Source organism: Mastigoproctus giganteus, chromosome 6 (assembly GCF_048544385.1).
Source record: "Mastigoproctus giganteus isolate SK-2022 chromosome 6, ASM4854438v1, whole genome shotgun sequence".
NCBI lineage: Eukaryota > Metazoa > Arthropoda > Arachnida > Uropygi > Thelyphonidae > Mastigoproctus > Mastigoproctus giganteus.
In genome coordinates, this window is record NC_143580.1 from 104,957,613 (window position 1) to 104,972,087 (window position 14,475).

The 14,475-nt window shown below is 38.6% G+C and overlaps 1 protein-coding gene across 1 annotated transcript in view; it reads right to left on the reverse strand.

Annotated features, from left to right (window-relative positions):
- The window catches only part of LOC150084486 (protein kinase C-binding protein NELL1-like), a 512,402-nt gene that overhangs the window by 87,367 nt on the left and 410,560 nt on the right, over positions 1-14,475 (reverse strand). The window contains exon 18 of the mRNA XM_090375239.1: positions 2,172-2,425. Coding sequence (XP_090231365.1) covers positions 2,172-2,425 — 254 coding nt within the window. The remainder of the gene's footprint in view (positions 1-2,171; positions 2,426-14,475) is intronic.

Here is a 14,475-nt window from a genome sequence, read left to right on the forward strand (position 1 = left end):
GCCATAATTATGAGAGCTTCCTTGGACTCAGGGGAGGTACCCATAGACTGGAAATGTGCAAATGTGACCCCAATTCACAAAGGAGGATCAAAGGCTGACAAAAGTAATTATAGACCTGTGAGCTTGACTTCTGTTCCAGGAAAATTAATGGAGGCACTGGTTAAAGACGCACTGCAGGATCATTTAGACAAGACTTCAGTTATAGCTCAGACACAGCATGGTTTTGTTAAGGGGAAGTCTTGCCTGACCAACTTGATTGGATACTATGATGCAGTCACAAAAGAACTGGATGCAGGGAATAACTTTGATATTATATACTTGGATCTTAGAAAGGCTTTTGATACTGTTGCACATGGAAGACTGCTACACAAATTGGAGCAGTGTGACATTGGAGGCAAATTGCTGCTATGGATAAAGGGGTGGTTGAGGGGGAGAAGACAGAGAGTGGTAATCAATGGACACTGCTCATCGTGGACTGATGTTATTAGTGGAGTCCCTCAGGGCTCAGTGTTGGGTCCATTATTGTTTTCTGTATTTATAAATGATATTGATGATGGTATATCGGGATTAATGTCCAAGTTTGCAGACGATACAAAGGTTGGCAGGGTTGTCAAGGACACTACTGACACTATGCTTCTGCAACAGGATCTGGAAAGGTTGAGCAGATGGGCTGAGAGGTGGCAAATGAAGTTTAACATTGACAAATGTAAAGTACTACACATGGGAAACAGCAACCCCAGAGCAACGTATCAACTCTATGGTACAACACTGACAGTGGTAGAGAATGAAAGGGACTTGGGGGTGATTGTGCAGGCAGATATGAAGTTCTCTGAGCAGTGCAGACGGGCTGCAAGAGTAGCTCATGGAGTATTGTCAATGATATACAGGAATTTTTCCAGCAGGGATAAGGAGGTGATTATTCCATTGTATAAGGCGATGGTCAGGCCACACCTAGAGTACTGTATACAGGTCTGGAGGCCTCATTTCAAGAAGGATGTAGAGCTGCTGGAACGAGTACAGAGAAGGGCAACAAGATTAGTGAATGGAACAAAGGGGTGCTCTTACGAAGAAAGGCTTAAGTTTTGCAAATTACAGTGTCTGGAGACTAGGCACCAGCGAGGTGATCTGATAGAGGTGTATAAAGCCTTGAATGGTTTAAGCATGCTCAATGCTGATGGGATTCTTCCTCTAGCTCAGAATAATCACCTGAGAGGGCATAAATTCAAATTGAGGAAAGACAGATGTAGGATAGACGTGCGGAAATTTGCCTTTAGCCAGCGGGTGGTTGGTTGGTGGAACAGACTTCCATCCCTTGTGGTGGAGGTTGATAGCCTAAATAAGTTTAAGGCTCAGCTGGACAGGTATTTTAAACGAACAGAGGGGTGAAGTGGAAGTGGGTTTTTTTTTTTTTTTTTTTTTTTGGCTGATGCTGCATAAGCTTGCTTTCTTGCATCAAATGCCTCTACTAATGCTAATGCTAACTGAAGTTTAACACTGACAAATGTCAAGTACTGCATATGGGTAGCAATAACTCAAGAGAAACAGACAAACTGTGTGGTACTACACTCATTGGGGTGGAAAGTGAAAAAGACCAGGGGGCTAATTGTGCATTCAAATATGAAATTCACTGAGCAGTGCAGACAGTCTGCCAGCAAGTGGTTGATTGGTGGAACAGACTTCCATCTTTTGTTTGTGGAAGTTGATAGCCTAAATAAATTTAAGGCTGAGCTGGACAAATGGAGGGGTGAAAAAAGAATTTTTTTTTTTTTTTTTGCGTATGCTGCATAAGCTTGCTTTATTGCATCGTATGCCTCTACTAATGCTAAATGCAAAAACTTGAATAAGTATAAAAATTAGATAATTTTCTCAAAATTTTACAAACAGTCAAATTGAATGTTTAGGTATAGAGCTGAAATTTAAAAGAAAAAGGCATGCAAAATCATTTGCAATTGTGCATGCTATAAATTAATGGAAAATTAGGAAACATCATGGACTTGCACTTCTGTAGTTAAAAGGGCTGCAAAACTGCAACAAATTAAAGTAGGAAAACAGTCAAATTGACCAACAAGGCAGTTTTAGTGTTAAATGAAATATAAACTAAAATTAAAACAACATACTATAAATTTTCCCCAAAGTACTGCTAAATATTTATTACTGATTAATATACATACCAGACATTCACAAGTTTGGCACTGGTATATCCAGTGGTCACCACTGCGAAATGTAACTGGAGCCTCCTGGTGATGACAGACTGATGAGCGATCACAATGTGGGCAGCAGTCCAGATTCACATTTGACTTTGTACAGTCACAGTGTACTGGTTGACATGATACAACACCTTTTCTGCATGTACAGTCAGTGCACGTGTCTATGTTGGATATCCACATCTCACCATCCATTCTGTCTTCACCATAATAAATACAGTCTGAAAGAAAAAAAAAATTTTAAAATGCTTTAGCCATCAAATAAGTACTCAAACTAAATTAAATATATAATTATTGAGTGGTGATGATGATATTTATTATTATGCCTTATTATGGGTGATTTCAATTTGCCTCTAATTGATTGGAGTAAATGGGAAGGAAATTTTTAAATCAACTAGATGACTGTTATTTGTATCAACATGTCAGGGAAAATACTAGAGAAAAGAATATCCTAGACCTCATCATCACACATGAATCAGATGACATAATAGGGCTGACAGTAGAGGAACCAGTAGCAGGAAGTGATCACGGAGTTCTATGGTGGATGATGACGAGAGAGGTAGCAGAAGTAAAAGGCAAAGGAATGGGTTTTAATTTCAGAAAAGGAAATTACGATGCCTTAAGGTACTACATGGCCTCTATTAACTGGGTAGATATCGCACAGAGAATGAATACAACTGAACTGTGGTACGCTTTTAAAACATTAATCACAGATGCCTTGAATGCGTATATACCATTAAAAAAATACTCCACGAAAAGGGTTCCAAGTTAGATGAATAGTGAAGTTGCCACATTACTTGAGCAGAAAAAGGTGGCATGGAAAGGTTACAGAGCAATAAAAAGTACTGAAGCCTATAGCAGCTACAAGGTGATGTGTAATAGAGCCACAGAAAAGGTTCGACAGGCAAAGGCAGTTTATGAGAAATCACTAGCAAACAGAGCAAAGAGGGGGGGATAAAGAATTCTTCACATATATAAATGCCAAGAAGAGTAGGACAAACCAGATCGGACCTTTACGTAAGGGAAAGGGGATAGTAATAAATACACCAACTGCCGTTGCAAATGAACTCAACAGTTATTTTGCATCGATATTTACAATAATTAAATGCACAAGGCATAATACATTAAGAGTTTAATATCTGTTTAATATCGGTGTGTAGATACACCATAGACAACTCTTAAAAACTACAAAGTAGTTGTTGTGGGCATCATTTGCTCTTTCTCATATTGTGCTCTGCCTTCACGATGAGTTGCCATGATATTGCACTACCTCAAATAAGTAACGCTTCACTAATAGAGAAGACTATTGTTACTTATTTTTATTAATTATATTATTAATTTTATTATGAATTATTTTAAATATTGTCTTATACACCTTTTGGCATCTCTCATATTGTGTGATTATCTTCACAACTGGGTCGTCATGTCTGCAATACTAGGGTACCTGCCCACCCACTGATGATAGGCCAATAGCCTTGAAACATGTCTGGGTGGTGGTACTCACTGAGAATAAGTAACAATAGTCTTCTCTATTAGTGAAGCGTTACTTATTTGAGGTAGTGCAATATCATGGCAACTCGTCGTGAAGGCAGAGCACAATATGAGAAAAAGCAAATGATGCCCACAACACCTACTTTGTAGTTTTTGAAGAGTTGTCTATGGTGTATCTACACACCGATATTAAATCGATATTTACAAATGAAAAGCCTTTTGTGGCAATGGGAAATTGTGGGAGCGAAGTTAAAAAATATGTAATTAATGATATTGAAATTTCGCAAGATTATTTAATGAAAAAACTTTCGAGCCTACAGACCAGTAAGGCTCCTGGAGTTGATGGAATATACCCTATAATCTTAAGGGAGGCGGCAAGCGAGTGCATTGAACCATTGAGGCTAATTATGCGACCATCACTAGACTCTGGGGAGATTCCCTTGGATTGGAAAAGTGCAAATTTATCTCCCATACATAAGGGTGGCTCTAAAAGTGAAGTTGGAAATTATCGACCTGTCAGTCTGACTTCAGTAGTAGGAAAAAATCATGGAGGCAATGATCAAGGGTGCAATTCAGGATCATTTGGATCGAATTGAAATTCTCAAGGATACTCAGCTGATGAGCGAGAATGCAGAGTTTGGAAACTAGACACCTTAGAGGAGATCTGATTGAGGTGTTTAAGGCTTTGAGAGGCATCAGTAAAATGAATGAGGACGAAATTTTCAAGATTATAAATGATGCTAGAACTAGGGGACATAAATTCAAGTTACGGGGGGAAATGTTTAGATTGGACTTTTTATTTTAGCCAGCGAGTTATAAATTACTGGAATAAGTTGCCTTCAAGGGTGGTAGAGGCCGACAGTTTGGGGAAATTCAAAGGTCACCTGGATAGTACTTTCGGGTGAGAGAAGCGCATAGGATGATAGGTTTAATTTCCTTTTTTTTTTTTTTTTTTATTAATTATTATTATTTATTTATTTTATTTTATTTTATTTTTTTATGTAAACCCCAAACACGAGAGGTATTAGAACCTATAGTACTTAGTACCGTGCTTGGGTTGGAGGTTGAGAAGACGAAAGAAGATATTTGTTGACATTGGACTTGAACTTCTGTAGATTGTAATTTTCAGGAAATACATATGAAGGAAGGTTGTTCCAGAAAATGGCAGTTGAATGAATAAATGAGGAAGATGAAAAGTTGGTTCTGTGGGTTTGAAGTTGGACAGTAAATGGATGTTGGCTGGTGGCAGCACGTGTTTTGAAAGAGAGGGCGGGAATAATAGAAGCCAGTTCAGAAGAACAGTGCCTATGGCAGTATCTGTAGAAGAGACATGCAGCAGAAACAGTACGTCTATGAGAAAGCGAGTGGAGAGACTCTGTTAGAGATGAATCATTAATTAACCTAACTGCCCTCTTCTGGATGGAATCAAGAAGCCTGAGAGAGGTTTTGGGGGCACCACCCCAGATGTGGGAACAATATTCCATAGCAGGGCGGATTTGCGATTTATACAGAGTGAGCAGCTTTTTGGAAGAAAAGTAACGCCGAGAGCAAAAGAGAAAACCAAGTTTTTTAGATGCAGAGGAAGCAATATTTGTAATGTGCTTGTGCCAAGAGAGATTAGAAGTCAGGGTAATCCCCAAAAGAGATATATCATTTTGCCTAGAAATTGGAGTGTCACTAAAGATAAGCATAGGAGCAGAAGAATCCTTTTTGCAAGATATAAGACAAGACTGAGTTTTAGAAGGGTTGAAATCAACTAAGTTGTCTTTGCCCCACTGGAGAATTACCTGAAGATCGGCATTTAAGGAATTGGTAGCAGATTTTCGAGAAGTTGAAGCTGATTGAGCAGGACAAGGTTTCTCAAAATGGAAAGTTGAATGCAATGTGCTATCATCGGCAAAACTATGGATAGGATTTCCAGTCAATGGAAGAAGGTCATTGATATACAAAAGGAATAGAGTGGGGGAAAGAACTGAATCTTGGGGGACACCGGCATTAGTGGAGAAGTTAGAAGACAGAGAGCCATCTACCATCACCCTCAGTGAGCGATCAGAGAGAAAACTGGATAACCAATTACTAAAAACAGTTGGCAAACGATAAGATGGAAGCTTGTTTAGAAGACCTTTATGCCACACACGATCAAAAGCCTTTGAGATGTCAAGAGCAACTACTTGTGTTTCACCGAACCTTTCCACTGAATTAGTCCATAAATGGGTAACATAAGCCAGAATATCACCAGTGGATCGACACTGACGGAATCCATAGTGGCGATCGTTGATCAGACGGAAGGTTTCTAGGTAGTTTAAGAGTTGGCGGTTAATTGATTTCTCCATTACTTTAGAGAGAGTAGAAGTAATTGCAATGGGACGATAATTGGATGGGAGGGATTTGTCACCCTTTTTGGGAACTGGCTGGATATGAGCAAATTTCGAAGCAGAAGGAAAAACACCTTTGGAATAAGAAAGGGAAAAAAGGCGGCAAAGAATAGGAGTAAGTTCAGGAGCACAGGTTTTGAGAACAAGTGGAGAAATAGCATCAGGACCTGGAGCTTTGTTAGCATCAAGATTCATCAAAATCCTTCTGATATCCTTTTGACTGAAGACCACAGGAGGCATTGAATGGAGCGTGTTGGGAATGGTGGGAGGTGTTTTACCAAGATCATATATACATGAGCTGGAAGAAAAATGGGATGCTAGCAGGTCAGCTTTATCCTTGGCTGAAGTGACAACAGAACCATCTGGTTTGGACAGAGGTGGGAGAAGAAATGGGCAAAATTTACCATTAGGGCAAGAAGCAAGTTTTCTACTCTTAGCCTGTTCAAATTCTAGTTTGGACTGATTAATAACTGCTTTACAATTGTTGCGAGCTTTGGAGTAGGCAGAAAATGAAACTGAAGAATTGGAAACAAGCCAATTATGATATGCAATGTTCTTCTTTTGAACAGCCTTAGCAAATTTATTGGAAAACCAAGATTCAGATAAGGGACGAGATTTTAAAGTGGAATGTGGGATAAAGGATTCCATTCCTGCAAGAATAATTTCACTGACATGATCTGAGCAAACATTGACATCAGAAGTTTTGAAACAGTAATCCGACCAAGGAAAAGAAGTCTCGCAGGTCATCCCATTTTGCATTCTTCTAATGCCAAACAACGAGGTTGGGAATAGCCATGAGATAAAGGTTCCATTGGAGAAGAGACAATCACCAAGTTGTGATCTGAAGTGCCTAAAGGACCTCTCACTTCGACCGCGTACTTAGAAGGGTTGTTTGTGAGAAAAAGATCAAGCGTATTGTCTGTATGATTAGGATTGTCTGGTATTCTTGTAGGTAAATGAACAATCTGTGCTAGGTCATTAGTAATTGCAAAAGCCTCAGCATCTCGACCTGCTGGGTCGGTGTGACTAGAAAACGGAAGCCAGCTGGAGTTGTGAACATTAAAATCACCAAGGAAAATTACCTCACTGTTAGGAAAGTTGGACTGGAGAAAGTCAAGTTGCAAAGAGAGGAAGTCAAAGAGCTCCAAGTGATTAGTGGAGTTGGGAAAACGGTAGAGACAACAGATGAATTTGACACAATGAGGTAGAGAGATTTTAAGGCAGAGAAGATCAAAGAGAGGAGATTCCAAATTGCCAAGTCTCTGACAGGGAATATCAGAACGGACATATGCACAAGTACCACCTTTGAGGCGAAAGGAATCAAATAGCGAATAATTTGGGCATCTGAGATGAGCAGTAGTTGAATCAACCGATAACTGAGATTCTGTAAGAAAAAGTACATGGGGTTTGGCAGACTGCAAGTGGAAATGGACATCGTTGAGATTAGAATTAAGACCACATATATTTGTGAAATGGATTAGGAAGTCCTTGGGAGGTTTAGATCTTTTCACAGATAAGCTTGCTCTATTAGTTTGACGATTCATGGTGTATTCAATAGTAAGAAAAAGTGGGTGGGACATGCTGTATGAAGTAATGAAATTTTTGGATATGGTGTACACATGGTAAGAATATACTCAGATCCTTGACATAACGTGGCCTCGGCAATGCTCCCCGCATACATACTACTCGGACTCCCTCCAGTCACTATCTGGCAGAGTAGAGGTAGCAAGATTATACACTAGCTGATCCGGAAGCCTCCTAGAGAGTTACCAATAGGTTCGGTCCGGTGTACTAACTAGCGGACGGCCTGCGAACACCGTTTTAGAGCTGTACCCTCGAAATGTAAGGAATATTGGATCACGCCACGACGTTCATCATAACCTCAAAAGTCATCAATCATACTGCATGATGGAAGAGATAGGAAAGTGTTGACCGGAACTTAGCTCTAGAGACTAAACATGGGTTCCACCACTTCAAGCCTCCAATAAGCAAAGTGGTGGTATTTCACCGGTTGATGAGAGTCATCTACCACCTAGTATTGCCTGGTAACATAGAGGGGCGGCATTCCTCCATGTGGTGTGTGCGCCACACCTCAACCCCTCCTTACGTTGGTTCACACCTGGGTGGTCGCCCACCATGTACTTGTGTATGGAGGTTATACCCAGGATTACTAACAGTTTCACCATCATGAAGGTGCAAGCAGAGGATTTGGCTGTCACAGACCATCCGGACTTCGCCAAAATTGTGTCCACTTGATTTGAGTGTCACCCTAATATCAGTTCCATCAGCGTTTTAGACTCCAGCTGCACTTCCAGGTAGCAAGTGCAGCTTGTCTGGCATATCTGAGAGAATGTCTGTGACAACCTCAAGGACTTATTTATTATTTATTTTTTTATTTATCATTGTTTTTTTTTTTTTTTGGCTTTTGGCTGGTGCAGCATAAGCCATAGGCTTTCTTGCACCATGCGGCCATTACTAATACTAATATTCAATGAGTCAGCTAACAGCAGCAGTTTGCACATTTTAGACAAGTAAATATCTTTTAATAATCAAGTAAATATCTTTAAATAAATTATATTTTAGGACAAAAAAAACACCTACGACCATTCCCAACATGCTCCATTCAATGCCTCCAGTCTAAAGAATGTCAGAAGGAAGGAACCCATGTTTAGTCTCCAGAGCTAAGTTCCAGTCAACCCTTCATCTCTTCCATCATGCAGTATGACTGATGACTTCTGAGGTTATGATGAAAATCATTCCGAGATCCAATCTTCCTTGCATTTCGAGGGTACAGCTCTAAAATGGTGTTCGCAGCCTGGCTGCTATTTAGTACACCAGACCGAACCTATTGGTAACTCTCTAGGAAGCTTCCCGATCAGTTAGTGTATAATCTTGCTACCTCTACTCTGCTGGATAGTGATTGAAGGGAGTTCGAGTAGCGTGCATGTGGGGGGCATTGTCGAGGCCACATTATGTCAGGAGTTGGGTATATTCTTACCATGTATATGTCATATCCAAAAATTTCATTACTTCATACAGCATGTCTCCCCGACTTTTTCTTATTATTGAATACACCATGAATTGTCAAACTAATAGAGTAAGCTTATCTGCGAAACGATCTAAACCTCCCAAACACTTCCTAGTTCATTTCACAAATATACGTGATCTCAATTCTAATCTCAATGATGTACCATTTCCACTTGCAGTCTACCAAACCCCAAGTACTTTCTGACAATCTCAGTTATCGGTTAATTCAACTACTGCTCCTCTCAGTTGCCCAAATTATTTGCTCTACGATTCCTTTTACATCAAAAGTGGTACTTGTGCATATGTCCTTTCCAATATTCCCTATCAGAGACTTGGTAATTTGGAATCTCCTCTTTTTGATCTTCTTTGGCTGAAAATCTCTTTACCTCATTGTGCCATATTCATCTGTTGTTTCTACCTTCTCACAACTCCACTAATCACTTGGAACTCTTTGACTTCCTCTCTTCGCAACTTGACTTTCTCCAGTCCAACTTTCCTAACAGTGATGTAATTTTCCTTGGTGTTTTAATGTTCACAACTGAAGCTGGCTTCCGTTTTCTAGTCACACCGACCCAGCTGGTCGAGATGCAGAGGCTTTTGCAATTACTAATGACCTTGCACAGATTATTCATTTACCTACAAGAATACTGGACAATCCTAATCATACAGCCAACACGCTTGATCTTTTTCTCACAAACAACCCTTCTAAGTACACGTTTGAAGTAGGTGTTCCATTAAGCACCTCAGATCACAACTTGGCGATTGTCTCTTCTCAATGGAGCCTTTATCTCATTATTCCCAACCTCATATTGTTTGACATTACAAGAATGTCCTGCGAGATTTCTTTTCTTCTTTTCCTTGGTCAGATTACTGTTTAAAAACTTCTGATGTCAACATTTGCTCAGATGGTGTCAGTGAAATTATTCTTGTAGGAATGGAATCCTTTATTCCACACTCCTTTAAAATCTTGTCCTTTATCTGAATCTTGGTTTTCCAATAAATTTGCTAAGGCTGTTCAAAAGAAGAACATTGCATATCATAATTGGCTTGTTTCCAATTCTTCAGTTTCATTTTCTGCCTACACCAAAGCTCGCAACAATTGTAAAGCAGTCATTAATCAGTCCAAACTAGATTTTGAACAGGCTAAGAGTAGTAAACTTGCTTCTTGCCCTAATGGTAGCTGAGCATTCTGGTCTCTTACCAAAGCTATTGGCTGCAACTTTTGCCCATCTCTGCTCCCACCTCTGTCAAAACCAGATGGTTCTGTTGTCACTTCAACCAAGGATAAAGCCAAACTGCTAGCATCCCAGTTTCCTTCCAACACATTAATGATCTTGGAAAAACACCTCCCACCATTCCCAACACATTCCATTCAATGCCTTCTGTGGTCTTCTGCCAAAAGGATTTTGACAAATCGATGCTAAGAAAGTTCCAGATCCTGATGGTACTTCTCCACTTGTTCACAAAAACTGTGCTACTAAACTTACTCCTATTCTTTGCTGTCTTTTTTTCACTTTCTTATTCCAAAGGTGTTTTTCGTTCTGCTTGGAAATCTGCTGATTTCCTAAAAAGGGTGACAAATCCCTCCCATCGAATTATCGTCCCATTGCAATTACTTCTACTTTTTCTAAAGTAATGGAGAAATCAATTAACAGCCAAAACTTAAACTACCTAGAAACCTTCTGTCTGATCAATGATGACCAGTATGGATTCTGTCAGTGTCGATCCAATGGTGATATTCTGGCTTATGTTACCCGTTTATGGACAAATTCAATGGAAAAGTTCAGTGAAACACATGCAGTTGCTCTTGACATCTCAGAGGCTTTCGATCGTGTTTGGCAAAAAGATCTTCTAAACAAGCTTCCATCTTATGGTTTGCGAACTGTTTTTTGTAATTGGTTATTCAGTTTTCTCTCTAACTGCTCACTGAGGGTAATGGTAGATGGCTCTCTGTCTTCTAACTTCTCCACTAATGTTGGTGTCCACCAAGGTTCAGTTCTTTTCCTCTTGTATATTAATGGCCTTCTTCCATTAACTGGAAATCCTATCCTTAGTTTTGCCAATGATAGCACATTGCATTCCACTTTCCATTTTGAGAAACCTTGCCCTGCTCAATCAGCTCCAACATCTCAAATATCCACTACGAATTCCTTAAAATCGATCTCCAATTCTCCAGTGGGGAAAAGAGAACTTAGTTGATTTCTATCCTTCTAAAACTCAGTCCTGTCTTATATCTCGCAAAAAGGATTCTTCTGCTCCTATGCTTATCTTTGGTGACACTCCAATTTCTAGACAAAATGATACATCTCTTTTGGAGTTTACCCTGACTTCTAATCTCTCTCTTGGCACAAGCACATTACAAATATTGTTTCCTCTGCATCTAAAAAACTTGGCTTTCTCTTCACTGTCAGCGTTACTTTTCTTCCAAACAGCTGTCCACTCTGTACAAATCACAAATCTGCCCTACCGTGGAATATATATTTCCCACATCTGGGGGCGGTGCCCTCAAAACCTCTCTCAGGCTTCTAGATTCCATTCAGAAGAAGGCAGTTAGGTTAATTAATGACTCCTCTCTAACAGAGTCTCTCCACTCTGTCTCATAGACATACTGTTTCTGCTGAATGCCTTTCTCCAGATACTTCCATGGGCACTGTTCTTCTGAATTGACTTCTATAATTCCCGCTCGCTATCAAAACAGTTCAAACACGTGCCACCAGCCAACATCCATTTACTGTCCAACTTCAAACTCACAGAACCAACTTTTCACCTTCCTCGTTTATTCATTCAACTGCAGTTTTCTGTTTTTGGCTTGATAGAGTACGTTTTTCCTGAAAATTACAGTCTATAGAAGTTCAAGTCTAATGTCACCAAATATCTTCTTTCGTCTTCTCAACCTCCAACCCAAGCATGGTACTAAGTACTGTATACTTTCTAATATCTCTCGTGTTTGGGGGTTTCATAAAAAAAAAAAAAAATATATATATATATATATATATATATATATATATATATATATATACAGTAAACCCCCGCTATTCGCGAGGGTTACTGTACGAATGAAATGTCGCGAATACCGAAAACACAAATACTGAGTTATGGCTCCCATAATAATAAAGGGTTTCCGTTCCAAAGTATGAAATATATAAGAAAAACTAGTCTAAAATTTTGTCTATGTATGTATTATATGTACCTTTATAATATGACTATGTACATAGACAGTACATAGTGAAATGCAAGCATATGGCATCGAAATGAAAATAAGAAACAATTTAATATTAAATGTAATATTTATTAGAAATTTCAAACAAATCTTTCAAACCAGCGTCTTTGCTAACTAAAAAACTTATCCCGCCAGTGCTATCACCAATTTCGCTAAAGTGTTGATAAAGGAGTTTTGCCTTTTCACGAATGATGAGTGAACTTAACGGAATTTTATTTTGAGTTCGGTCTTCTATCCACAGATTTAAAGCTTTTTCCATTTTTTCTAATTTAACATCACGAGTTACAGAGCAAATTTTTGAAGCAATTAGCGAGTTTTCACGGACACTATGGCGGATTTTTTCTTCCGATTTTTTGATTGATCGTACCGTTGACTCATTGATTTTATAATGTTTTGCCACTGAGGAGACACTTTCACCATTAGAAATTTTGTCTAATAACTCAATTTTATTCGCTAATGTCATCACCTTCTTTGATCTTTTCACATTTCCCTCGTTATTCGTAGCCATATTTTTGCAGGGGTTAGAAAGAACTTGTCCACAATAAAGGCACTTTCTTCTGTTAACACACTCGAAAAAGTCTGTTTTACACTGCAGAACGGTACATTTATCACTTTTGTAAGCATATCAATTTATAAATTGATAAATTTATTCAATTTATAAGCGTATAAATTAAAAACAAACGACGAAACCTCCCATGGCAAGCGCATAACACATACTGAACAAGGATTAGCGAGAAACACCCACGCTCGCGATTTAGTCACCCCTCTCCCCCCACCCACTGAGCGCTGTTTTGACTGGGAAAGATAATTTTAGCCACGCCCATGTTTTTTTATGGTGGAAAATGTTCATGGCACTTTAAAATTCACATTTTTTTAGGTTTCATTTTATATTAAATTGCCGATCGCGAATACGCGAAACCGCGAATACAGATACAGCGAATAGCGGGGGTTTACTGTATACACATATGAGATATGCCTTTTTGTGATTAGAAAAGACCATTTAAATTTATCAAATTTTATTTCAGCTGACGTAACCAAAAAAAACAAGCACTCAGGGTATCTTGATAAGCCATGATAAAAATGACATTTATAAATCATGCCATAACTCTTTTTATAACAAGATCAGTTTTACAGCAAAACTAGTATGTTCTTACAGCACGACCTGGTATTTTTGGCATCTCAACATGACATCTTTATTAATAATATATTGCAAGCATTTCTCCAGAATGCTTAATTTTTATGATGTTAGTGATATATATATTGATAATGGTATTATAAGCATCATTTCAAAATTTATTATTATTATTATTTATTATTATCTATATGGTGCAAGGTAGCCTGAGGTTTTTACTAAATTTTTTTTTGGCTGCACCAGCCTAGAAATCTTGCCTAGAAATCTTGCCTAGAAATCAGAGTGTCACCAAAGATAAGCATAGGAGCAGAAGAATCTTTTTTGCAAGATATAAGACAGGACTGAGTTTTAGAAGGATTGAAGTCAACTAATTTGTCTTTGCCCCACTGGAGATCAGCATTTAAAGAGTTGGTAGCAGATATTTGAGGAGTTGAAGCTGATTGAGCAGGGCAAGGTTTCTCAAACTGGAAAGTGCAATGCAATGTGCTATCATCGGCAAAACTATGGATAGGATTTCCAGTCAATGGAAGAAGGTCATTAATATACAGCTCACGATCGAAAGCCTTTGAGATGTCAAGAGGGTTGTGTTTCACCGAACTTTTCCATTGAATTTGTCCATACACATAAAGCCTACTTTAATCTATTGTATAACAGATTAAACTTGGCCCTTGAGAGAATGTGTGAAGGGTCATATCACAAAATAGCAGGCATAATGATAATTCATTTTTTTCAAATGCTACAGTTGGCAAGGAATATGACACTAGCTTTGTTAACAAGCAAACAAATTCTCAGAATTCTGACAACAACAACAATGAGAACAATAAAATTAACATTGAAGCCTGTACTGAAATTAAATTTGGCAATTCCATAAATAATTTATTAGTTACAAAAATATCAATTCTGAATAAGTCATAAAACAAATTATTCTCTTCTACATAGCCTGAACAATTCCTCAGATAAATGTCATTTCTATAATATAGCACTAAATGCACTTTAGTTCTATGCAAACCCAAGATCTCTGTGATC